At 42.0% G+C, this 26,871-nt stretch overlaps 2 protein-coding genes and 1 pseudogene across 2 annotated transcripts; all 3 read right to left on the bottom strand.

The window, feature by feature from the left end:
* Window positions 1-551: 551 nt before the first annotated feature.
* Window positions 552-4,233, bottom strand: LOC120056314 (diphosphomevalonate decarboxylase-like). The gene is made up of 10 exons (XM_039004556.1): window positions 4,040-4,233; window positions 3,658-3,728; window positions 3,436-3,550; window positions 3,207-3,353; window positions 2,862-3,061; window positions 2,665-2,739; window positions 2,370-2,588; window positions 1,366-1,481; window positions 1,181-1,289; window positions 552-931 (listed from the first exon to the last, which is right to left on the bottom strand). Exons 1-10 carry the CDS (start codon window positions 4,113-4,115, stop codon window positions 851-853), a joined length of 1,209 nt encoding a protein of 402 aa, XP_038860484.1. The 5' UTR covers window positions 4,116-4,233; the 3' UTR covers window positions 552-850.
* Window positions 4,234-6,203: 1,970 nt separating this feature from the next.
* On the bottom strand, window positions 6,204-12,916 carry LOC120056302 (programmed cell death protein 5-like). The gene is made up of 6 exons (XM_039004546.1): window positions 12,739-12,916; window positions 8,850-8,893; window positions 8,478-8,539; window positions 8,263-8,354; window positions 7,408-7,479; window positions 6,204-7,330 (listed from the first exon to the last, which is right to left on the bottom strand). The coding sequence occupies exons 1-6, from the start codon at window positions 12,802-12,804 to the stop codon at window positions 7,283-7,285; spliced, it is 384 nt and encodes a 127-aa protein (XP_038860474.1). The 5' UTR covers window positions 12,805-12,916; the 3' UTR covers window positions 6,204-7,282.
* Window positions 12,917-22,085: 9,169 nt separating this feature from the next.
* On the bottom strand, window positions 22,086-24,178 carry LOC120056291 (annotated as a pseudogene).
* Between the last annotated feature and the right edge of the window lie 2,693 nt (window positions 24,179-26,871).

Raw genomic sequence — 26,871 nt, 5'->3', positions numbered from 1 at the left:
ATGACATGTAGGCTATATATATACAGCTCTTATACTAAAGCACTGACATTGTTCTCAATACTGTCATTTCTAATACTTTTTAATGGTTTTAACAATTTCAATTAGATTGTCTTTGATTCATTCACTCTAAAGGTGACTGTTAAACCATTATACTTTAATAACATGTACATAATCATGTACATAATCTACATAAATCAAATCAACAGGTAGTTTACAGTTATACTAAAGTACTATAAATATAATATAATTTAGTAATATAGTACTAAAACATTTCTGATCATTCTCACAAGGCATCCCCGCATCTTTAACATTACAAAACATTTCATCCAAACTCGCAATAGGAAAAGTGTCTAAATGAAGCACTAGTCAACAGTGTTAGAGGTATTCAGCCATGTGTGGTTGTTTCGCTCCAGTTGAAGGGGCAATCCTTAGTTTTGGTAAAAAGCTGAGGGATGGGGCTGGAGAAATGTAACCACTCTCAAAATTATAGACAGCGCTATGGATGCAAAGACTGACCATCCATGATATCAAAATTATAGTTATAACCATGTTTTAAATGTTTGTTTACATTTACTTTCTTTACAAACATTGTAGTAAAACAAGCTTATATTTTGAGTTCTGATGTGGTACGACAGTTGAACTAAACTCATGCAGCATTTATAAGTTATCTTCTTCAATGGTTACATATAATACATTTATAAGTCCAAAAATGGATATAGCAACTGCAGATTGCCCCTTTTATGACTACGTCTATGCATATGTATCCAATTGATTGAATTGTTGTTAATATGTTTGGTCTTTTTTTTCACCAAAGAGTTCTGTCTCTGCCCAGCTGGGAGGCTGGATTGTATCATGCACTCTCCTTGGGCAGCCCGTCAGATCCAAGCAGATGCTCACTAGGGTCCTCCACCACGCGAGGTCCAGGTCCAGCCTTATACACAAATCAGAAATAATCACTCAGACAAACCAACTTAATATCACATCAAAATGTAGCAGATCCAAACATAATGTGTGTGTTTATAGGATCTGCATTCCTGGTGATTTCCCGTAAGCTGGTTGGAGAGAGCATCAAGCTCGCTCCCCAAAACCCTCCACTACGCCAACCCGCAGAGATGCACAGGAAACGGGTAAAGGACCCAGAGGGTGCTACCTATGTGTATGTGCCTATGTATGTGTGTACCTTAGTGCTGATTATATAGCAGATTCCCTTCACCATGGGCTCCATACCAATGGCCTGCTTCAGCTCCTCGGATAGTGTTGTTGGGGCAACCGGAAGACCCTTTAGAAACCTGACGTGGGACAGGTAAAGTCACAGGAGGGAGTGTTGTCTGACTGCGTGTGTTTGTGTGTTTGTGAAAAACTCACTGTTCTCCATTGGTCTCTGGTGGGAAGAAGTGTTTGACCACCTGGACAAACTCTTCCACATTCTGCTGAAGAGTGTAGATCACTGCATTGGGACCTGCATCAAATGTGTATGCCACCTGGTGGAGAAGAGAAAACATCGGTCACTGCTTATACTCAGGAAAAGAACTCTGGACCAAAGTGATAGCTTTGTTACAGCAGTGTTATAACAGTGTCAGCAGAAGGAGGGATGTGATGCTGCACTAGTCCTCTGAGACTCATGAAGAAGTACTAGATCATAGACATGGTAAAGAGGTCAATAGAACGCAGACCATGGGGGATAGAAGAAGGATGCCGGATTGGCACACATTCAACAAATCTGATCTAACAAAGTGGATATTCGTCAAATCCGCCATGATCAATGTAATGTAACAGGCCCACAATGTGTTTACAAAGTCCGATTTGGATATACTTGGCTGTTTTCAATGCATAACATTTAGAAGTAGTCCCTTTTCAGTTTCAGAAGAAGTGACTGCTAAATGCTAACTCCCGTTGTATAAGCTGGTAGCATAGAGAAATCAGTGGTGGTAGTCAGTCATTTTCTAACTAATGGAGTTGATTGGTGACGATGACATGAACATGTATTGAAGTTGACATCAATACAAGCATTATACTCCGATTTGTACCACAACATAGTGTGAAATACACATAAACAATAGCCTAATAGGCTAATTCCACTTAGGGGAAATAAGGAGATTCTGGATCTTTCCATGGCATTTCCATTGTTTTGGTCAAGTTCCATTGACTTTACCACATCTATACTTGGGCTTGTTAACACATTTTCTGTTCTTCTTGAACTGTAGAAATACTACCAGTTTCATATCTCTATTTCATAATCTCAGAATATCAACAATTACTGCACCTTGTTCTGTTTCTTAGCTTAGACCCCTTGTAGAACTGTCAATGTTTCATATGACTAGCACATTTCCATGACTATAAGAAAGAACTAACTCCCTGATGGCGCTCACCTTTGTTTCCCTGTAGTGACGGTTATAGCGGTGCACAAGGTTGATAACACGGCGCGACACGTCATTCAGGTAGAAGATGGGTGGGTAGGTGTCCAGGCAGGTGGCATGGAACTGATTGCTGTCCTTCATGGTCAGCTCAGCGAACGCAGTAAAGTCCCTCTTATGTACAGCCTCAATCATCTCCTTCATCCTGGCTGGGACCACAGAGTCTGCCCGGTGCTGAGGGGGAGAGCGCAAGGGTTAAGGGTAAGGGTTAATAACATATAACTCTGTGTGTGTGTGTGTGTGTGTGTACCTTCAGGAGACTGCTCGTCTCTACACTAGTTTGCATGCCAGAAGTGCTGCCAACTGGTTTCCGCTCAGCACTGACCTAAAAAGAGAGAGGGAGACAGCGAGATGGGGGTGTTGAAATTATTAAAGACATGGGAGAAATGTATATGCCAACATTTGCTACAGAAAAAGCCAACTTCAGTAATGATCAGAGAGACCTACCACCAGTACAAGGACCCTGAGCTCAGGCCAGTGAGTCTCTGGCTCCACCTGCTGGGCCAGACTGTCCTTGCCATCTCCTTGCTGGCCCATAATCCACTGGACGAAGCCCCCATACATACTCCTACAGGCACTACCTGAACCCTGCCTAGAAACCACAGACAACTCCCCCTCCACTCCCATCACCCGGGACAGGGTGTACACTGGAACAGGAGAGTGGAGTGAGGAGACAAGATGGAGAGACAAAAGGAAAAGAAGGAGTAAGCATAAAACTAGTTTCACACAAGCTTTTATTTAATTTGATCCATTTAATGCTGTGTTAGGTACAAACCATTATGATGGTCTTACCCAGACAGGCATAGCCGGCAGCAGAAGAGGCCAGTCCGGCTGCAGTTGGGAAGTTGTTGACAGAGCAGATGTGGACTTTATGGGACAAACCGGCCGTGTCTACATCAGCCTCCCCATCACTACGTCGCTTACGGGCCAGGCGCCGAACTGAGGAAGGAAACCATCAACAACAACACATCATTGCTTGTCCTCCCCCTTTGCCATCATATCATTACATATAGTGACTCACTCTCCCTAAGGCAGGACTGTAGTCTGGGCTGGGTTATGTCCTCCTCTTTGCCATTGAGCCAGATACGATCCTCCTGGAACGACCTGCTGCACGCCACTGTTGTGGTCGTTTTGAGCTGGGAGGAATAAGGAAACAAGGCAGTAATCGTTAGTTTTTGTTGTTTTAACAAAACAGTAATATTTAGCCACTTTCTGAGCGTCTGGTGTACAATATTAGTCTTACCTGGTCTTGATGTAATGTGACACTCAAAGATGAATTTATGGGTAGAATCAACTCCTCGTCCCTCTTCCCCCCTTTGAAACAGCAATAACAACAAATCATTTACAATTCAATACATAGTCATTTCCAAAGATTGTACAGAGAACATTCTTTTCACATCATTGTGGCAATACATTTGTCATGTACCAATGCACAAACATCAAAGCGTGGCTACAGTGTGGCGAGCAAGCGCTTCAACGATTCAGTCAATGTTACAATTTACGTTACATGAAGATAGATGTGGCCATCTAAGGACAGGCTACACTTGATTGACAGTGTTCTTTGGTTGACCGAGTCAGACGATCAGAGATGTCTTTAGTGGATTATACGAACAGACGATACTCACAGTATTTGATAACAGCAATATTCACAGGCGCACTGCATGTTACCATGGTGAGCTTTTTGCCGCTGTCCTCGGTCATTTTGATAAAAAGTAAAACCAGTATCAATAAAATAACAAAAATTACTATAAACGCGAGACTGTATACTATTTTGAGATCCACTGATAAAATAATGTCTGCACAACCTTAGCGCTTTACAAAACGTCTCTGTTGATTGGAGGGGTAGAGCACATGACTAAACCTCCCACCAATTAGAGCCACACATGTTCCGTCACTGAAACGAGGCAGCCAATCCTTTTGATCAGACCACGGTCGCCTGAAAATGAGGCCAGAGACACATTTAGAGGGCGTATCATGATCACAGCCAGAAATGCAGTACAGTCGTGGCCAAAAGTTTTGAGAATGACACAAATATTAATTTCCCTCAAGTTTGCTGCTTCAGTGTCTTTAGATAGTTTTGTCAGATGTTACTATGGAATACTGAAGTATAATTACAAGCATTTCATAAGTGTCAAAGGCTTTTATTGACAATTACATGAAGTTGATGCAAAGAGTCAATATTTGCAGTGTTGACCATTCTTTTTCAAGACCTCTGCAATCTGCCCTGGCATGCTGTCAATTAACTTCTGGGCCACATCCTGACTGATGGCAGCCCATTATTGCATAATCAATGCTTGGAGTTTGTCAGAATTTGTGGGGTTTTGTTTGTCTACCCGCCTCTTGAGGATTGACCACAAGTTCTCAATGGCATTAAGGTCTGGGGAGTTTCCTGGCCATGGACCCAAAATATCAATGTTTTGTTCCCTGAGCCACTTAGTTATCACTTTTGCCTTATGGCAAGGTGCTCCATCGTGCTGGAAAAGGCATTGTTCATCACCAAACTGTTCCTGGATGGTTGGGAGAAGTTGCTCTCGGATGATGTGTTGGTACCATTCTTTATTCATGGCTGTGTTCTTAGACAAAATTGTGAGTGAGCCTACTCCCTTGGCTGAGAAGCATCCCCACACATGAATGGTCTCAGGATGCTTTACTGTTGGCATGACACAGGACTGATGGTAGCGCTCACCTTGTCTTCTCCGGACAAGCTTTTTTCCAGATGCCCCAAACAATCGGAAAGGGGATTCATCAGAGAAAATGACTTTACCCCAGTCCTCAGCAGTCCAATCCCTGTAACTTTTGCAGAATATCAGTCTGTCCCTGATGTTTTTCCTGGAGAGAAGTGGCTTCTTTGCTGCCCTTCTTGACACCAGGCCATCCTCCAAAAGTCTTCACCTCACTGTGCATGCAGATGCACTCACACCTGCCTGCTGCCATTCCTGAGCAAGCTCTGTACTGGTGGTGCCCCGATCCCGCAGCTGAATCAACTTTAGGAGACGGTCCTGGCACTTGCTGGACTTTCTTGGGCGCCCCGAAGCCTTCTTCACAACAATTGAACCGCTCTCCTTGAATTTCTTGATGATCCAATAAATGGTTGATTTAGGTGCAATCTTACTGGCAGCAATATCCTTGCCTGTGAAGCCCTTTTTTGTGCAAAGCAATGATGACGGCACGTGTTTCCTTGCAGGTAACCATGGTTGACAGAGGAAGAACAATGATTCCAAGCACCACCCTCCTTTTGAAGCTTCCAGTCTGTTATTCGAACTCAATCAGCATGACAGAGTGATCTCCAGCATTGTCCTCTTCAACACTCACACCTGTGTTAACGAGAGAATCACTGACATGATGTCAGCTGGTCCTTTTGTGGCAGGGCTGAAATGCAGTGGAAATGTTTTTGGGGGATTCAGTTCATTTGCATGGCAAAGAGGGACTTTGCAATTATTTGGAATTCATCTGATCACTCTTCATAACATTCTGGAGTATATGCAAATTGCCATCATACAAACTGAGGCAGCAGACTGTGAAAAGTAATATTTGTGTCATTCGTAAAACTTTTGGCCACGACTGTACAGTGACTGGATATGAATAGTAGTGTGGGGTATTTTTTACCATATGCCGTATATTAACAGCTCTTGTGTTATGTTCTTCTTGTACCGTCTGTGAAATTCTGTTATATGAAATCATGGTTACAAGGGAAGGAAAAACGTACAGCCTGTGTGTTATAGTAATCTAGTGTATCATTATTATTATAAGAGGAACACTTGTTTTATGATCAAGAAGAATGACTCCTTGTCTGCTTTATCAATGCTGACATTGATTTATTGGGGTGAACACTATGAACATGAAACCAAATCTCCCATGAACTTATCTCCAAATATTCAGTTACATCTTGCTTGTAAGAACATCAATGTACTGTCAGATATTGAGTATTACCTGTAGCAGGTGTACAATAGAAGCAACCATTCATATATATGTGGTCTCACCATACACCTGTTCAATAAGAGTGAAGCAGGAAGTTCTTCAAGTGCTGTCGTAGACTAACAAGTGGGATAATTTAACAAATCCTGCTACAAATACATCTCAGCCTTTTAATGCACATATCGCATACATTTCAGAAAAGAGCATTTGAACCTAGTGAGTCAAACCAACTATGTAATGTCAGCCTATACATTTCAATGTAATGCAACATACAGCCTAATACACGACCTAGGAGGCCTTGTAAAGAATATCGACTACATTTTAATACAAACTATATTTTAGACTTTTTTTCTTACACCATTGCTCTTATGTGATTATACTTGAAGTTTTTTTTTTATGAAAGCAAATATAGTGCAAACCCATATGACCAATCAACGAGTCTTCAAGCACTCAGCTCAAAGACAAAATATCATCATGATAAAACTGTGTTGATTATTTGTGGAATAAGCATTCAAATGTAAGGCTTTTTTATTTTTTAAATGTAAAACTGTTGAAGATACAGGTCAGCAAAAATGAATTTAAAAAACGATGACTATACCCATGTGCTCTGTCCAGTTTGTTGGTTTCACTATTGCTCAGTAGCAGCACACACACAGTATTCACAAAGCAGTCTCAAAAAAATGCAGCAGCAGGAATATACCCTAAGTTGCATTTTGTTCTGCTTCTTGTTGTGGAGAAAAAGTAAAACGTGGTGAAAATGGATATAAGAGAGAATATAGTAACGAGTTCCAGATGCACACAGGGGCTGATGTGGTATCCCAGGGTGCATCACTAATGCAGGGCCTTTGGCAAGTCAAAGATGGCCGCCAACGAACAGAGCCCTGCTCCAACCTATGTCCTGAATCCCGCCCTAAGCCAGCCGTCTGACTGGCTCCTGGGCTCCTTTCAACGCATCAATCATCCTCCTCATCATCTGAGTCCATCACCTTTCGTCGGTTGAACTGTGGGTAGGAGAGGGGACGCAGTCAGTTAAAAGCCTGTCGGAAATTGTGAAATTGTATTTGATCCGTGGACTCACCTTGACAGTTGTCTTTTTTTCTGTTTGCTGACTAACTTTTTCTAAGATGTCGATCAAACCAGTCTCTGAAATCTGAAAGAGACAATCCAAATGTAAGGAAGAGCCAATAGCAGATGGGTCAAGTCAGTGCTTTTCATAGGGAATTTTTCTTAATTTTAAAACTTTCCATTAAACGATAAGGAAAAAAATCATAACATTTAATGTGAATTCACAAGGAAAAATATGGTCTTGCGTATGACTGCTAGGGGGCAATGCAGTCACTAGTGAAGAGAAAGAACCGGCAGGCCGTCTAAGAGTTTTTTTTTTGTCCAAACAGTTTAAAAAATAAATAAAGTGTGTACAAAACATTAGGAATATCTGCTCTTTCCATGACAGTCTGACTAGGTGGAAGCTATGATCCCTTATTGATGTCACTTAAATCCATGTCAATCAGTGTAGATGAAGGGGAGTTGACAGGTTAAAGAAGGATTTTTAAGCCAAGAGACAATTGAGACATGGATTGTGTATGTGTGCCATTCATAGGATGAATGGACAAGACAAAACATTTAAGTGCCTTTGAACAGGGTATGGTAGTAGGTGCCAGATTTTTGCAACGCTGCTGGGTTTTTCACACTCAACAGTTTCCTGTGTGTATCAAGAATGGTCCACCACCCAAAGGACAACCAGCCAATTTGACACAACTGTGGGAAGCATTGGAATCAACATGGGCCAGCATTCCTGTGAAACGCTTTTGACACCTTGTAGAGTCCATGACCCAATGAATGGAGGTTGTTCTGAGGGCAAAAGGGGGTGCAACACAATAATAAGAAGGTGTTCCTAATGTTTTGTACACTGCTTTAGGTCCAGTTCTCTCACCTTTCCTCCCAGCTGGCCCATGCGGGCCATCTGTATGAGGTAATTCTCCACTGCTTTGGCCTTCTCTGGCTTCACCAGAGCCAAGTTACTCACTGCAACAAAACATAGCAGACTTTTAGGCAATGGCGCCACCTATTGCTAACCATGTGTAGGTACTGAAAGTTCCAATATCAGATCAATGATTAATTCAAACCAGGGGGATATGAAAGACCTACATCTGGCGCGGGCGAACTGGTCTAGAACCTGAGCCAGCATGGAGTTCCTCATCTCTGTTTCCCTGTGAAAAGACCGAACAGAAGATTAGTTAGGCCACAGTGGCTGCATTGACACATGCAGCCCAATTGGGCTGCCTGTGTAAACGAAGCCAATTGTTTTATCACATTGACTAGCTTTATAAATAGTCTGTCACATAGTTCTTCATAAACCAGAGCTGCAAAGTGCAGGTCAATACATGCAACATTAGCAAACTACTGTGAACTAAACCAACATCAGGGGAGACATCTGTGTCTCTGAAATGTAGCTATACTCAGCGCTGAGTTGTGAATGCATGACAGGAATAAAAGTTTTGATAGATAATGAAAACTAACCTCTGTTTGGCCTCCTGCTGCCCTTGCTGGTCATTTGAGGAGTCCTGGGAAGCGAGGGGAGAAAGAGACAGTCAGAAAGTCCACACATTACTCTGCCTTTTTCTTAATTGCATAAAATAAATATTTATTTTTAAACAACAACAAGAGAACAGACCAGCCACTGGATACAGGCTATTTGAGAGAATGTGTATTTTATTTGCATTAGCCAACAGGCTACTGTATCACACAGCCATGCTGAGAGCGCAAATCAGCTCTCTCTTGAAGTGTAGCCTATCCTAATATCGATATTCATTTTTCACACCCATGGCAAAGCATTATAAAACAATGGGATTAGATCCTTGAACAACACAGCTTAACTTGTACCAAAACGTGGTTCAGAAAACAACCCTTTGCCCCCTCCCCTATCCTACTCCTTTGGAGTTTGCAGATCTGAAGGAACCTATTGGTAGACTGGGTGGAGCCACCCCCGTATTGATTACACCTACCCGGTTCCTTCAAATCTAGCCTACCTTGAGGACAGGGATAGGGAGTTGGACTGGGATACAAAAAAAACTGTATTACAGTAGAATAGAAAGTTCATATTTACAGGTTTCTGGAAAATATTTTTATACTAAATCTTTCAAAATAATACAAAAACATTTTAAATACTTTAACATATAAGCTTCATATAAGCTTGATAACCATGTCCCAAACCATTCACAATACTCCACGGTCTGGCATTCAAACATTTTATTGCAAACATACTTGGGTCACATTTCTCATGGAGCACAAGCAGAACTGGCAGACATGCTGCATTGCTCAGTCCAGGTCATTAATTATACAGCCTTTTGCCATGTCACCCTCATCACACAATGTGCAGTACAGTAGCTGTACAGCAGCTTACCCCTGGATTCATTTGGTTCCATGACAGACTCTGAAAAATTAGCAACTCAAACTCAATGACAACATCTCTGTTGGAGGAAAGGATTCCTAGTGTGACTATGTCCATCCCATTCCCAATCTTTTGATTGATAATCTCTGTCATCATGTCACTCATATTTAGGTATAACCCATTCATAGAGGCTAACAACCTTTAGCACCTATTGAGGATAGTAGGGGTGCACGATATATCGGTGAATATATCGGAATCGGATGATATTAGCTAAAAATGCCAACATCGCTATCGGTCGATGTCTAGTTTAACGCCGATGTTAAAAACCGATGTCAAAGATATCATGCATACCTATATAACGTTGGCACATGACGTAATAACGGCACGTAAAATGTTGCGCTACACGTGCAACACAGCATTCCTAACCTAGCCCACACAATGTTTGCTGTGTGGATCGAGCAGTTAAAAAAGTCGAGCACTCATTTGAAAGAGTAAGAACATTTCAGCGAGACAACTCAAAGCCGAAAACCATTAAAGCCAAGATAATGGGATTCATTGCCCTTGACAATCAACCGTTCTCTGTCGTGGGTGATGTTGGCTTTCGCCGACTGGTCGAGCACCGGTACACACTACCAAGTAGTACACATTGATAGCGTCACTGCTATTAGCTTCACGCGATACATACTATGGAACGCCGTTTGGGTCTTTACGTGTCAAAAAATATACAGTAGCACTGTCAAAGATGTACAAAAGAGTCTGCAAACAAGCAAGCCACGAGGTAAGACCTCGCTCATTAATGTCTTAGTCGAAATTACGTATTGCCTCTTATCCGCTCGTTGTTCCTTTAAGCCATAGTTCGTACATCTCAATTGTCAGTAGAAACCACATTTGTTTAAGCAAGTCAGCCATATCAGCTATGTTTTTAAAAAAGGCAGTAAATGAGGCTGAATGAACTGTTTCGCTGCCAGACAAGGCTCCACTGACAGCCAGGTGTAGCGGTAGTAAGGATTCACTCCATGGTGCTGAAAAGAAAGCTCTGCAGTTGGGACTGCTTTATGTAGGCCCTAACAGTTTGTGGGTAACGTTTGTCACCGTTATAGTGCAATTAATATATTGTTTAGTGTTGTGACTTTGCTGACATACATAAAACATCATAATAATGAGTTTGCCCCACCAAGATTGATATGCTAAAATTGCCATTGTATACAGGTAATCAATCTTTACTTGCAACTCTTTCGTTTTTTTAAAGGCCAACTTATCATCAATCCAAATGCCTAGCTACTTATAAAATGGGAACTAAGCTCATTTTGGGCTCCTCTCAAGGTCTAATGCATCAATTTTACAAGACCTGGAGAAAAACAAACTTGGTTTTATCCACATTTAGCATTAATTTAAGATCGGTGAGCGATTCTTGAATTGAATCAAAGCCAAGCTGAAGGTCATGAATGGCTTGCTGCACTGAGGCGGCACGGGAATAAATAACTGTCATCTGCATAGAGATGTAAGCCCCAGTTATTATTATTCTTCTTCAGGGACAAACCAACATTATTAATGTAAATAGTGAACAGTAAAGGGCTTAGTATTGAGCCTTGTGGCACTCCTTTGGTTATGTTAAGAAAATTAGACTGAACTCCATCAGAAGATATACATTGACTTCTGTCGTGCAGTTGCCTGAAAACCTTACTTTGAAATGCATTGAATTCTACTTTGGGCAGAAATGAGCGTTTCAGTCAAGAATGTTTCCTCTCACGGCCTCTACAAGCTAGAATGTTGAATAAAATATTATAGTGTACTTAACCGGTTGTCTGTGAAGTTGATCCTTTTGGCAGTAGGAATTTGAAACAATATATCCACAGGAAAGTATAATTACATAAATGTTTCAAAGCGCTGGAAATGTGTTCAGACTTCTATCACATGAAGCATGAGCAGAACCATGTAAACACATGCACGAGCTCGGCAAGTACGCACACATCTCGTGCATGTAATTTTATCTTCTGTGACTGTTTCAGGTGATAGAAATCCGAGAAGCGCTTGTTGTGCTAATTAGCTCTCTGCGCTTTGAACACCAGTGCGTAAACAGAAGGATGCCACAAAGGTGTTGTCATTGAAAAATACTGTCTGCTGCAACTGTTTTTAACCAGTTAAAACAGTGTACAGTAATGTGTACATTTTGCATTTGTGAAATTATTTAAATGTGATTTGAAGTTTTAGGGCTTTATGTTTCTAGAACCGTACCGCAATTGAGAATCGATTCAAGTTTTGATGGCTATTTTGGCTGCCAGAGCCAACACCTCTAAACAGAACATGTAAGGTCCTTGGACTAAAAGGTGTGATTTTAGGCACCTTTAGTCCAATATTGGGCTAATCTAGGTATATCTATTCAGTAAAGTGTTTTGCTTAATGAGCTTCAGAAATCAGTGCCAAACAGGCTTGCTAGATAATCCAAACAGACAATGATGTTTAGTTTATTGTTACAAACTAGGTCTGAAAAACTGACATTCACACTACTCTCGCACATGTTCACCTAAACACCTGGGCACATGCACGCGCACCAGGGGAGTGGTGGGGCGGGCACGCGATTGTCAACCCCAGAGGAGTGGGAGACGCAAGCGCCAAAGTCAACTTGTTAGCTGATCATTGTCCTGTTCATTACTTAAATGTACATTTGTTTCGCCTATTCCTTGAAGTGTCTGCTATTCATAAATGCTGATTACATTATATAGCTTACTAGTTACTGGTAGTATAACTCGTTTCTCACTATGGCATGAGTTAGCTTGCTAACGTTAGCTAGCTATCTAGCTACAGTATCTTATAACTACTTTAGCTAGTTAACTAGGTAAAGAATTATCTGGCTGCTATGCAAACATGCAATGAACAGTAATAGAGAATTCGTTAGCTTAAAATACTCTAAACTTGAACTATAAGGCTAACACTAGCTAGCTAGCGACAGACTGAACAGTGGATCTCCATATATGGTCGGAACTATGCATTTTTGGTCCCCTCGGGTTCTCTCCTTACCCCATGTTTTGACTGCAGTTCGGCCATGCGTTGCCGCCTGATAGCCTCCAATTCGTCGTCTGCCATTGTGTTAGAATTGATAGAAAATAGGCCTTAGTGGTAAAATAAGAAAATCTGTTACTTCACGAGTCTTGTGTTTCGTTGGGGGCCGGGCCCTGCTTCAGTATAATGTAATCGATCTCAGAATAATCCAATATGCATCCAGAATAAAGCAATCGAGCCACAAAAGGATGATCTAGGTAGAAATGATGAGGGGCTGGACACCTTAGGCCAACCCATCAACCAGTCACACTTACAACATAAAATATAATTATTGTAATCATACATAAACATAAGATTGTAATTGTTTATTTTGCAACCCCACTGTCCAATAAAGCTTTTACATTTTTTGCTGTCATCTAAAGGCCAGTGAAACAAATGACTGGGATCTCTCAGAGAATGTCTACTCTATCCTTTCTATGTACCACATAGAAAGGATAGAGTTCTTGTGTTCTGTACTCAATAAGTATAATAGTATAACTAGTATTACAGAAGAGAGTGCTTTCTTAGGTACATTTCTACCTATAATAACTGAAGGATGACTTTCAACCACCTGAATAGGCCCAGGTGACAGGTGCGGGTTACAGTCAGCCAGGGGCGCGTTCCATCAGGACACAACGTTTTGGAACGTTCAGATGTTTATTCTTCATAACATATTTTTATCTGACATGTAGAACAAGGAATCATGTCGACTCTGGTTATGGCATTTCTATCTGCAACGTTCGACAATGTTTAATATCTCGTGGACAGACTACGTAAACATAAATGGTTGCGTAGATCTGGCATGATACAACGGGATGCATGAGATAATGAGCAGCATTAGTTCCGGTGCTTTGGATTAATGACGATCACGAATCGAATTTTGGAAGGAGACATTTGAACCATTGTTGATAAAACAGTTACTAGAGACAGGAGATCAAGTTGAGACATAGGACGAGGTGTATAATTGTATAATAAGGCAGTTTATTCAAGTGTAAAAATATCTGGCAAAGCGTGCAGCACGGCCCCTTTCTGTCTGATTCTTATGGAATCGTCGGAGAAGAGAGCGCTAAACATATTGTACAGCTTTATATATGCATTGAATGAAGTAGGTTGATCTGGTAGTCTGGCCTTCTGATTGGTCGCTCCGGGTCGTGGGTAGTCCTGTTCGGCCTGATGTCGACGTTCCGTTGGCTCCCAACACAGTTCTTTGTCTTTAGTCCCAACCCTGAACATAGTGTGTGTGTGTGGGGTTGTTTTAGCAGATTCCTGTTCATGGGGGAGGGTTGTGTGTGTGGGTCTGTGGCTGTTATCTGATGAGAACAACATGTGTGGGGAAGAGAGGGGATGGGTGCCTGTTGTGTCAAGTATAGCTTGTGTTGAGAATTTTGTTATAACAAGTTTCCAGTATCTATTACAATTTCTTACAAATCCCCCTCTTCACGTCTTTATAGACGTGACATAAAAGTAAAAAACAAAACTATGGGATAAAATTTGTCAGAAGACAAATTTTTAATTCCCTCTCTTCACGTCTCACAAGAGACGTGACATAAAAGTATAAAAGACAAAGCTATGGGATAAAATTTGTCAGAAGACAAATTTTTAATTCCCTCTCTTCACGTCTCACAAGAGACGTGACATAAAAGTATAAAAGACAAAGCTATGGGATAAAATTTGTCAGAAGACAAATTTTTAATTCCCTCTCTTCACGTCTCACAAGAGACGTGACATAAAAGTATAAAAGACAAAGCTATGGGATAAAATTTGTCAGAAGACAAATTTTTAATTCCCTCTCTTCACGTCTCACAAGAGACGTGACATAAAAGTTTCTTAGTCCTCAAATAGATAGACAGGTCCAGCTTCCCCATCAGCAAGCAATGGGAACATTTGGGCCCTTTCCTGATTAGGGTCTATGGCGGCAGTGATAACACGGCTAGCAAGCGTGCGAGCACATGGAATGCAACAGCATCCACAAAGTACAAGAATAGCCGCACAAACGGAAATAGATACCAGGACAGAGGAAACCAGCGTCTTATATTTACCAAAAGCATCCATCCATGAGTCCCACATAGAAGTGTCCACTCCAGAATGTTGTTTCATCTTACCATTAAGGGTACGAAGTCCCTCCAATGCTACAGTCAGACTCCCATCCGTAGCTGTGTTGTTGGGAATGAAAGAACAACACTGCTCCCCAATCATGGCACAAACACCTCCGCGTTCAGCCAACAACATATCTACCGTGATTCTATTTTGAAATGCCATCAGGGATGTAGCTGCCAATTGGCCATGGACCGCCTCGAAGCCTTGTTGAGTCCAAAATCACACATTATTAACCAAAAAACGAAAAAAATTTAAACCCTCAGGTCCATCCCTCTATACAACCTGTACCAGGTGGGCTCGTCGCCACCCGGGAACTTCAAACCTTCACAACAGGGAGGACAAACATCACTTTTTATTCATTCGACAACCTCTTCTACAGCAAACCAAGGGTCCTCCTCTGTCAGGCCCACTCTCCTGCGAAAGCTTGATTCCGTATCAGCCTCTCCAACTGGAGCATCAAGCAACGGCATCATACCAGAGGTCCTTGCCACATCTGTAACAGACTTCTTCAAACAAGGTATGATACAGGCAGCACAGCACATGAGCATAAGAAAAACAACAACAACTAGAGTCAGAAATCCAGTAACCATCATTGTAGTGTACTTACCAAACCAACCACCCAGCCAGGGGAACAGTCCACTCTCCTCCACACCTGCAAGACCCTTCATCTCCACTGATAACCTTGCCAACCCACTCAGAGCTTTTGAAATGCTCCCATCCGGACTAGTATTGTTTAGGGACAAACGTGCAACACTGTTCTCCAATCATTTTACATACACCTCCCTGGTTGGCCAGAATCATGTCCAGTTCTAGTCTATTTTGTCTACTGGTTTGAGAGGTAGCATCCAATCCAATCGTTCAGCCATCCCCGTAAGTACTGTGTGTGTGTAGTTAACAAATCATTGTTGATTATAGTAGATATAATTGATCCAGGCATTCTGCTTAGCATCAACAATAGCTGGGCCAAAAATGGGCAATAAATGCCACAGGCCATCATTCCTGTTTGATTTTCTGGTATTCGTGGGGGACCCCTATTGGGACCCCCACAGGTTGGTGTGCATGTTATCTGTACCCTCGGACCAAGGAGCGTCACGGTTCTGCCGTCTCCTGTGTTGGTACCGAGTCTCTGTGTCATGTGCAGCTCCCAGAAGTTGGTTAGCTATAACCTCAATAATAGGCAATGGTGGTATCAGACTGGCCAAAGCACATGTGCAACGACAATTTCCTTTCAAAATGGGGGTCAACCGCCTGGTAGGTCCACACATCCACCATACATCAGCAACACCTCTAGTTAATAGTGACATTAGTGATGCAGGCAGTAGTAGGGAGCCTCCCATAGTCTATACCTCTACCTGTACCAGTGATACAGCTGTAATATCCCCCCTATGCCTTAACTCCCCACGGTACCTTCTGGGGAGGGACTTCTGGGAACACAAGACTCAGAGTTTTACACAGGGTTGAATTTGGCTTAAACTTTCCAATATACACATCCAACCTTCCCCATTACTAAGGGCAATTGGGTGAGCAGCCAGAATAGGTCTGGCATGTCCACCTACGACACAGTCCTTTCTATTAAGTGTTTTGTAGGCCAACCACATATTCTCCCTTTCCTCATAACCAGTTTCAGTCCCCAATTGGTCACTATCTGAGATGTCTTTTACATTTATTACCTGTACCGGATTGGAGAGCTTAGGTGGTGGTGTGGGACTTGGTCTTGAAGTGGTGGAGGAGGCCGGCTGAACCCTGGTCCGTTGGAACTGGCAGTACTGTGATGGTAACATCCCCATCGTATCCTAATCAGACAGCTCAGGACTACAAGCAGTCCTGTAAAAACCCCACCCTCTCCCAGAGAACACATCATCAGCCAGAGATCAAGCAACACTTTCCACTTCTATGAACGTACACAGTGTTGAGAGGTCGGGGTCAGGGATTCTTCATTAAGGAGTTGATCCCCGAGCTCTATTAGCAACGGTTCTTCTCCTTAACTCTGTGATCATTCGACAGTGTCAGTGTGTCTCACCCTCCAAGTGCGATATGCCCCCAGGTCGAGTGAATCACCTTCTCCTTTAATTCACCTGTAACGCATAAAATCCTGGACATACAAGTTTGGCTAACAAACAGTTTCTCATTTGTTCTATCTGATTATATATTTAACTTCTATACCCATTTGTTAGCTAGTAATTTTTAATTTTAAATTAGTTTATTATCCAATAGGCCCCAAACCTATCCTAGACCACAATGTACCCCTCTCCCGTTTGATACCTGGCCCTGGCCAGGTATCAACCTTACCTACTCTTAATATTGACTTAGGTAAGATTAGTAAAATATTCTTATATTTAAATGCTTATGTATTTTCCTGCCCTATAGGCTTAAAATATCTCCTGTTCACACCTCAATGTATCATATCTTCCCCCATTTATTATCGATGACAAATGGGATTTTTTCTGTTGTATTACCAAATCAATAACAACCCATTCAAAACCGTCATAGCCAATGTTTAAAAACAGAAACCTGACTCCTCTGTGGTTAAAACTACAATTATGGTCAAGAGTTATAAACTCTATTATAATCAATTTACCTCAAAATTAGTATTCCAAATGACCACAATTTCATTATCCTCACTACATTCCCCCGTGGGTGATCAAACCACATGAAAATGCAATGAAGACAGGTCAAGAGGTTACATCACCTCCTTACATTCGTGTTCCATACTATATCTAGACATACTAAAAGAACCCTTTATCTTAAAAAATCCCTTGTCTAAATAAAACTCAGAAAATAATCCTCCTAATATATATATAAGTGTACTCCTTTAAGATATCTTATCTCTGGGAACACGGAAACCCTTAACCTAAACGTTTACTACAAAAACAAAATTATGTCACCAGCATTCAACCAGGCTCCCCGTCGGCTGGGAGACCGTTGAGTGCTGCAATACTGCCATCTTCTGTCCATTCTCTGCACAGCTCTCCACCCGCTCTATTCAACCTTCCCAATTTAATCCATATTAGTTTCTTATTTTAACTTTTGTTTAATATTTTTTTTTATTTATTTTTTTTTTTTATTTTTTTATTATTATTTTTTTTTTAAATCTGTTATTACCTAGTTAGACTAGAGTGTCCGTGACATACATCCATGGGGATCCGGTTATAGTTATTCTATCAACCATGTGAAAGTGCCCAGGGACACCCCAAATATCAGTAGGAATATCACAAATAAGGGGCCAGATCTCCCTAGCCTTGCCCAGGGAGGGAGAAATGTCCCTCTAACTGGGCGAGGTTCCTTTTTCAGGGGAGGCGGAGTTTGATGCCGCATCCCCTGAGTCAGGAATGTCTTCATTTGGAATCGAATTTAAGCTGTTTAAATCAGCTCTGACTTCTGTCAGTGTTCTAGAAGGGATTGGGGCTGGAGTGCAATGTGTGAGGTGGTGCCAAGGTGCGCCTGATTTACCTTTGACCTGGACTGAGTGTGAAGTAACCTCCCTCACTTCGTACGGTCCAGTCCACCTGGGTTCTAGCCACTTTCTCTTGTGGACTTTAACCCCACCCAGTCACCAATTTTTTACCTTCAGTGGTGGCGGATCTCCCGTCAGCTCCCCCTATTGGACCTTGTGAATCTGTGTGGAGAGAGCTGCAGAAAGTTCCGTCAATTTTCTGACAAATATCAGACATTACAATTTGTTGTACATCAAGGGCGGGCATATGACCTCCCTCCCTTGGTGGACCAGGCATGACTCTTCCAGCCATTATCTCATGAGGAGAGAGATGGGTGCCTGCACCTGGAGAGGCTCTCATGGCCATCAACGCCAGGGGCAGGGCTTCAACCCAAATCAACTTCAAACCTGCACATACATTTGATTGGCGCGTTTCACGAGGCTTTTGAGATTGTGGCCTGTACACTAACCCAAACTTGTGCACAATACCCAATCTTTCCTCCACCTGTCTCAGGTGTTGGTTACTAAAATGGGACCCGTTTGTCGGATCGGATTTGCCTTGGAACTCCATACCTTGGTATGAGTTCAGTCTGCAGCCACTTAATGACTGACCTGGCATCCTCACGTGCTGTTGGTATTTCCTCGACCCATTTGGAAAACCTGTCTACCATTACCAAAAGGCACCTTTTCCCATATGTCACATTATCTGGCTCCATGTCAGTGTAATCTATTCTTCTGTCCTGAAAACAAGCGTTAGGGACTGGGTATGAACCCATGGGCGTTTGATATGGTTTCTTTGGATTGTGGCTACCACAAATGCCGCACTTATCACAGAATAAATCTGTCATGTCTTTCATGTGTGGGTGCCACCAGATGTGGGACACCTTCTGTAAAGTCTTTAGTTTGCCTTCGTGTGTGGGCCCATGAGCTTCTCGTATTAGTTCTGGACATAGGTTTGCTGGGGCCACTAGTCTGCCATCATGGCATCTCCACAGTTCATCAGGTCCCTTGGTGGCCCCTTTCTGTCCCCATACTGAGTGTTCATAGGGTCCTGCTGTGAACTGGAGTTCTTTTATGTGTTGCTTTGTGAGCTCAGTCCGAGCTGGTTGGGTCCGTAGTACCATTTGTCTCGGGGTGTATCCGCCAGCTTTCTTGGCTGCTTTATCAGCTGCATCATTTCCCTCGCCGACTCTGTTTTTCAGTTGTTGGTGTCCTTTACACTTCATGATGGCCACCTTCTCAGGTAGTGAGACCGATTTAATCAGTTTTTTCCATCTGTGTCTTGTGTTTGATTGGAAGGTTTCCTGTGGTGGTGAAGTTGCGTCTCAGCCATTGTGATCCATTCGTATGGACTGCTCCATGAGCATAAGCTGAGTCGGTGTAGATGTTCACAGTCTTCCCTTCAGCTCTTTCCAATGCTTGTGTCAAACCTATGATTTCAGCTAATTGGGCTGATGCAGGTTGTGGGATGGTAGCAGATTCCAAAGTCACGTGTGATCCATCCGGAAGCTGCTGCACCACTGCGTATGCTGCTATGTTCCCTTCTTCTCCTCTGTAACAGCATCCATCTGTGTACAACCATAGGTCAGGGTTGGTGAGTGGTTCGTTCCCCAGGTCAGATCTCAGTTTCAGTTCTTGTGCAGCTCTTTCTGCACAGGAGTGGGGTAGACCTTCTTCAGCATTGAGTGCGTCTGCCATGTTTTTGTCAGTGTTGACAAAAGTGATGTGTGATTGTGTGCATTTATTCTGGATTTTTTTTTTTTCTTTCAGCGCTGAACGTGAATTCTTTGCTCATCAGATATGCTGCAACCCCATGGTGGGTGTGGATTTCCAATGGATGGCACATTACCAGGTGGGCTGTTTTTTCAATAGCTTTTGCCACTGCAGCCACATACCTGGAGCATGTGGTTTGTCCCACTTCAATGTGGTCCAGTTTGGAGGAGTGATACATCAACACTCTTCTCTCCCCCTCTTTTCCTGGAAAAAGATGGATGATGTAAATCCTTCTTTTTCAGAAACATCCAGATGGAACTTGTTTTTGTAGTCAGGTGCTGTTAAGGCTGCTGCCACTGAGAGATCTGTTTTCAAGAGTGCAAAAGCCTTTTATGCTTCAGTAGTCCAGGTCAATGATGAGTGTAGGTTAGTGGTGGGCAGCTTCAGGGCCATGGGGCATATTCGTCAGACATGCCCTGGAAAGGGGGAGGTGATTGCTGATTCGGGTCTGGATTGGGGTGATTGTATGCGGGTTGAAGGGCCGCACGTGGTTGATACATCATGGGACGGACCCCTCCCCCTCTTCTGTCCTGCATTCTCTGATCTAAGCATTCATTGAATTTGTGTTTGGGGACGATGGTCGTGGCCATTTTGTCGTTAAGCTATGTCTGGGTCTATTACTATCTTTGTATACTTTAGCCCGTCACTGATCGAAACCAGCGAAGTATCCTTGGCTCTAACACCGACCTATTCTCGTGTCCGACCCGCGTGCACAAAGAATTTTATTACCGTGTATTCAATGAATTATTTTTCGTTTTCCAACAATATTTCAGCTATATCCTTTTGGAACAATATGTTAATATATTCACGCGCTCCTGATATAATTGGAATGACAATGTTAGGGTCTTTTATTCGAAAGTTATTATTGCTTTTCGCTTATTCGATTAATTAAATACTTTGGCAAAATATTTCAGAACTGTCCTTTTGGTACAATATATTAATGAATTCAAGCGCTCCTGATATAATTGGAATAATAATGTTAGGGTCTTTTATTCGAAAGTTATTATTGCTTTTAACTTTTTCGATTAATTTTAACTTTTTCGATTAATTAAATACTTTGCCAAAACATTTCAGAAATTTCCTTTTGGAACAATATACTAGTATATTCTAGCGCTTCTAAAATAATTGTCAAATTAATTCTAACCCTTAAGGATTTACCAACAGCACGAGAGGGAAAAATCAGGTCAACTTTCAGCGCGGCGGCTGGACAACGGCCTAAATTAGGACTCGGCGGTCACTTTCAACACAGTCTCAATTTAGCATATCAGTAATTAGTAGCAATCAGTCTCGTGGAACGTTCAATCACTCACATTCATTTGGAGAGTTTCAGGTTTAATACCATTACTCCTAGCTCAAGCTTAGATTTCTCACCGATGCTCCTAGTGGAAGAATATTTCGACTAGTCCCAGATTACTAATGCGACTTGAATCCCGAAATGTCAAGCTTAGATTTCTCACCGATGCTCCTAGTGGGGTGCCATTTCCACTAGCCCCAGATTACTAATACGACTTGAACAGATTACATGACATTTCAACACTTCATCAAGCTTAGATTTCTCACCGATACTCCTAGTTGAAGAACAATTCAACTAGTTCCAGATTACTAATTCGACTTGATTTTATACTTCGCAGATATCTTTACACAATGCCTTCGGTTACGGACAGTTTTCACATAAAATTTAACAATAATCCATACTCGCCTTCAGAAACACTGATCTTAATTTGGGTAATGACTATAATATAATATGCAGATTTCGATTTAACAGGTACTGCTTACCTCTTTATTTGTCGAGCTCTTTGATCAGTATCCTGAGGCGGGCTGAATCACCGAAATGCTCTTGATTACCAGTCACCCCTCCTTCTCGAATCTTTCTCCAACCCGTCTCCTCTCTCATCACTTTCTATGGACCGAATTCCAAGATTTTAACCAACCATCCTCTGCATACCAAGTTTTGTTGATAAAACAGTTACTAGAGACAGGAGATCAAGTTGAGACATAGGACGAGGTGTATAATTGTATAATAAGGCAGTTTATTCAAGTGTAAAAATATCTGGCAAAGCGTGCAGCACGGCCCCTTTCTGTCTGATTCTTATGGAATCGTCGGAGAAGAGAGCGCTAAACATATTGTACAGCTTTATATATGCATTGAATGAAGTAGGTTGATCTGGTAGTCTGGCCTTCTGATTGGTCGCTCCGGGTCGTGGGTAGTCCTGTTCGGCCTGATGTCGACGTTCCGTTGGCTCCCAACACAGTTCTTTGTCTTTAGTCCCAACCCTGAACATAGTGTGTGTGTGTGGGGTTGTTTTAGCAGATTCCTGTTCATGGGGGAGGGTTGTGTGTGTGGGTCTGTGGCTGTTATCTGATGAGAACAACATGTGTGGGGAAGAGAGGGGATGGGTGCCTGTTGTGTCAAGTATAGCTTGTGTTGAGAATTTTGTTATAACAAGTTTCCAGTATCTATTACAATTTCTTACACCATAGACTTGCAAAGCGAGAAGGGTGGAGCTCTTCGTTCCGGTTCCGATCTCTTCCTTTAACACATATGGACCCGGAACTTAATCAAGCATCTGACAATTACGCAAGTCATCAGTTCTGGGTTAACCGGGATTAGACAACGTTTGGCAGCTGAACGTGGCCCAGGTGAGAGATGGTGAGTGACAGACTCTCTAGTTTCCCCGGTAGGTAGTGAAGGAGAAGCGGCTGCAGAGCAGAGGAACATGGAACTTCTGACTGTGGTCCGTTATGGTGAAGACTATCTGCAGATAAACACAGACCACCGATATGTTAGTAACCACTCAGCCAACCAATAGGAGTTACCAAATCATTTAGCGTTCAGTTAGCGATCGCATAGCTGACAAGGAAATAAACATAAACTGATTCTGTAGATATAAAGAAACATTTATGTCTAACTCTATATGTCCAACAGTTATACATTTAAATACACCTATTATTTATGATAAAAGCATTGAAGACTGTCTTCAACTAACCTCAACGTATGGGTAGAAAGAGGTCTCTCCCAGTATTGGCCCGTCTCAAAGCGCATCTTGTACACCGCTGGAGTGAAATTTTCTCTGGTGATGAGTCCTGGGCAGCGCCCATCATCATTAGTAGTCCTGAGAAGAAATTATTTGAAATTATATAAAATACTGAATACATTCGACATTGGTTTGATATGATCCTTAAATAAGCCTTGGCTCATTAACATTACTACCGGTATATATTCATGTTTGATCATATTATGCAGCCCTACTGAAAGAGGCTGTAGAGGTGAATCTGAAAATGCTAAAATAAATACTAAATGTGTATTTGTCTATTAAATTGATTATTATGGAGCTGCTAAGTAACTATTGTGTTAATTTCCATTCTGTCTATGCTAACTGGTGCTGCAGCACTCTCTGTGATGAGGTTACCCTGTGGTGAGAAGGTTCCAGGGTGAAGTGGAGGGATCCATGCGATGCAGGCTGAGGGCCATGTGGGCTCCCGGTGTTCAGGATGTGAGTGGTCAGGGGGCTGTATGGAGCTGCTATCTCTGCATTCTACAGCGCATACACCGACAGCATAGTGAGTAAGCATTATGGACATATGGCTACTGTAACTTTGCACAATATATACAGAAAGCTGTAGGCTAACTGTAGCCTATAAATTATGTATTATTTGGGTTAAAATAGAAGGTAGGCCAAGCTGAACCCTTAATGTCTATGAGCTGAACTAACCCAACATTTGTTAGATTGACCATCTTTTACTTTCGCTTTATTATTTTCATACATTTCATAACAATCCTGCAGACAAACGAATGTCACATGTCAATAATTTCGGTTTATAATATTGTAATACAAAAAACACTATTTCTGAAAATCAAAAGCAATATATTAGCCTACCGTGTATTCACCCAAAAGATGACCCTTTATGTGCTGTAATCGGCTGGTACTCATGCGCGCTGATTTCAAAGTAATCCCAAACCAGTTTCCCCCTCTAGTGAAAAGTATGGCATTTACGGTGAATTAACTGTAACAGATTTTAAGCACAAATTCAAAACTCACGAGGTTATTCATATGACTAGGGCTGCTCTGTTTGCTGTTGCAACTTACATATCTCGTTGGGAGGAACATCAGCATTTATTAATGGTTCAGAGTATGCAAACATCCCAGTCACAAATGGCCTTTTAACATTTTTGGAAACAGGCTTGGGTCAAAGTGCGATTTAGCACACGTTAGATAAGTCCTTAATAATGATAATCGTGAGGATTGTAGGCCTAAATGCCATTATTAGCATAATTGTGTAGCCTAACATCGGTTCAGTCAGGGTGAATAACATATCGGCTACTGCTCTACACAGGGGAGCAAGCTTAAAAACATCCCAACACTGCTCTATGAGTTGCTTTATTTCCCTTTCAATCCAGTTTAGAAGCTAGTTGTATATAATGAACTGTGCATTCAGAAAGTATTCAGACCCCTTGACTTTTTTCATATTTTGTTACATTACAGCCTTATTCTAAAATTGATTACATAGATTTTTTCCCTCATCACTCAACACACAATACCCCATTATGATAAAGCAAAAACTGTTTTTGTTAGCAATTTTTTTTAAAACTGAATTTCATTTCATTTAATTTACATAAGTATTCAGACCCTTTACTTAGTACTTTGTTGAAGCACCTTTGGCAGTTATTACAGCTTCGAGTCTTCTTGGGTATGAAACTACAAGCTTGGCACACCTGTATTTGGGGAGTTTCTCCCATTCTTCTCTGCAGATCCTCTCAAACTCTGGCAGGTTGAATGGGGAGCTGCGCTGCACAGCTATTTTCAGGTCTCTCCAGGGATGTTCGATCGGGTTCAAGTCCAGGCTCTGGCTGGGCCACTCAAGGACATTCAGAGACTTGTGCCGAAGCCACTACAGTGTTGTCTTGTCTGTGTGCTTAGGGTCGGAAGGTGAAGGTGAACCTTCGTCCCCAGGCTGAGGTCCTGAGCGCTCTGGAGCAGGTTTTCATCAAAGATCTCTCTGTACTTTGCTCCGTTTATCTTTCCCTCGATCCTGACTAGTCTCCCAGTCCCTGCAGCTGAAAAACATCCCCACAGCATGATGCTGACACCACCATGATTCACGGTAGGGATGGTTCCAGGTTTCCTCCAGATGTGACGCTTGGCATTCAGGCCAGATAGTTCAATCTTGGTTTCATCAGACCAGAGAATCTTGTTTCTCATGCATGGTCTGAGAGTCATTTCGGTGCCTTTTGGCAAACTTTTAGCAGGCTGTCATGTGCCATTTACTGAGGAGTGGCTTCTGTCTGGCCACTCCACCATAAAGGCCTGATTGGTGGAGTGCTGCAGAGATGGTTGTCCTTCTGGAAGGTTCTCCCATCTCGACAGAGGAACTCTGGAGTTCTGTCAGAGTGACCATTGGGTTCTTGGTCACCTCCCTGACCAAGGCCCTTCCCCCCTGATTGTTCAGCTTGGCCGGGCAGCCAGCTCTAGGAAGGGTCTCAAGGATGATCAATGGTAACAGGATGCACCTGAGCTCAATTTCGAGTATCATAGCAAAGGGTCTGAATAGTTATGTAACATTTTTTTATATATATTTTTTAATAAATTAGCAAACATTTTTTTTTAAATGTGTTTTTGCTTCGTTATTATGGGGTATTGCGTGTAGATTGATGAGGAAAAAAATGTCATTAATACATTTTTGAATAAGGCTGTAACTTAACAAAATGTGGAAAAAGTTAAGGGGTCTGAATACTTTCCAAATGTACTGTATGTAAACTTTGTTGAAACTCCACTGTCTGTATTCTGTCTCTAAATGTTGTATATCACTAGCAGCTGCAACACTATATCACCGAATAAAATTCTGAGTATGTGTAAATGTACTTGGCGAATAAAGGTGATTCTGAGAGATAAAAAGCATCTTGCTCTCCCCATCCTCTCTGTAACACTCACATACTGTACACACACAGTTTACACACGTTCCGCTGTGTCTGATATTGAGCTTTACAATGTTTGTTGTTCAGGCAGCATTAGTTACACACACTACAGCATTGAATTTCATCCTGTTTCCCTTTATTACACACACACAGACACGGGAACCAAGCAACTGATTCTTATTCTCCCTAACCCCAAACTCTAAACCTGACTCGTAACCCTAATTTTCACCCTAAGCCTTAAATAACCTATTTTCTTGTGGGGACTGGCGAAATGTCCCCACTTGTCCGAAACTTCCTTCTGGCCCCCACTAGGATAGTAAAACCAAACAAACACACACACACACACACACACACACACACACACACACACACACACACACACACACACACACACACACACACACACACACACACACACACACACACACACACACACACACACACACACACAATGATTTTTAAAAAAACACTCCCAGAGGTGTTTTTAATCAATATGAAAATACCTTTACTACTGTGACAGTGTGAGTAGTGTTTCCACTTGGCTTCTTCATGAATGCAAACAGAACTAACAAAACATCTAACACCACTGGAATTATAATAAACAATTAACATTGTTGTTTTCTTCTCGCTTTAAAAAACATTAACAAATAAAAAAAACTAAAACAAAATGCTGGATTAAAATCGTACAGCTGACCTAATACAGTAAAGTTTTACAGTAATACACAATATTACACATGGACCGGGCCGGGGCCTCTCCTCAGCTCATAGCGCCAGGTACATAGAGGAAGAGATGGGTTACTGTCTCCTCATACCTAATACAGGCAGGTAGTAATACAGCAGAGAGATAACATTACACAGACATAAGGGGGGGGGATTAACTGATGGACAAGTATCA

Source organism: Salvelinus namaycush, chromosome 1, assembly GCF_016432855.1.
Source record: "Salvelinus namaycush isolate Seneca chromosome 1, SaNama_1.0, whole genome shotgun sequence".
Classification (NCBI taxonomy): domain Eukaryota; kingdom Metazoa; phylum Chordata; class Actinopteri; order Salmoniformes; family Salmonidae; genus Salvelinus; species Salvelinus namaycush.
Note: the sequence above shows the minus strand (reverse complement) of the source record. Positions and strands in the feature narration are given on the sequence as shown.

Excerpts from the sequence above, each read along its gene's own strand:
- LOC120056314 (XM_039004556.1), bottom strand. The coding sequence starts at position 4,115 with ATGACCGAGGACAGCGGCAAAAAGCTCACCATGGTAACATGCAGTGCG. Across the intron at positions 3,729-4,039 it reads TATTGCTGTTATCAAATACT|GGGGGAAGAGGGACGAGGAG; the intron begins GTGAGTATCGTC and ends GCTGTTTCAAAG. Across the intron at positions 3,062-3,206 it reads TGCCGGCTATGCCTGTCTGG|TGTACACCCTGTCCCGGGTG; the intron begins GTAAGACCATCA and ends CTCCTGTTCCAG.
- LOC120056302 (XM_039004546.1), bottom strand. The coding sequence starts at position 12,804 with ATGGCAGACGACGAATTGGAGGCTATCAGGCGGCAACGCATGGCCGAA. Across the intron at positions 8,894-12,738 it reads AACTGCAGTCAAAACATGGG|GACTCCTCAAATGACCAGCA; the intron begins GTAAGGAGAGAA and ends CTCGCTTCCCAG. Across the intron at positions 8,540-8,849 it reads CAGCAGGAGGCCAAACAGAG|GGAAACAGAGATGAGGAACT; the intron begins GTTAGTTTTCAT and ends GTCTTTTCACAG.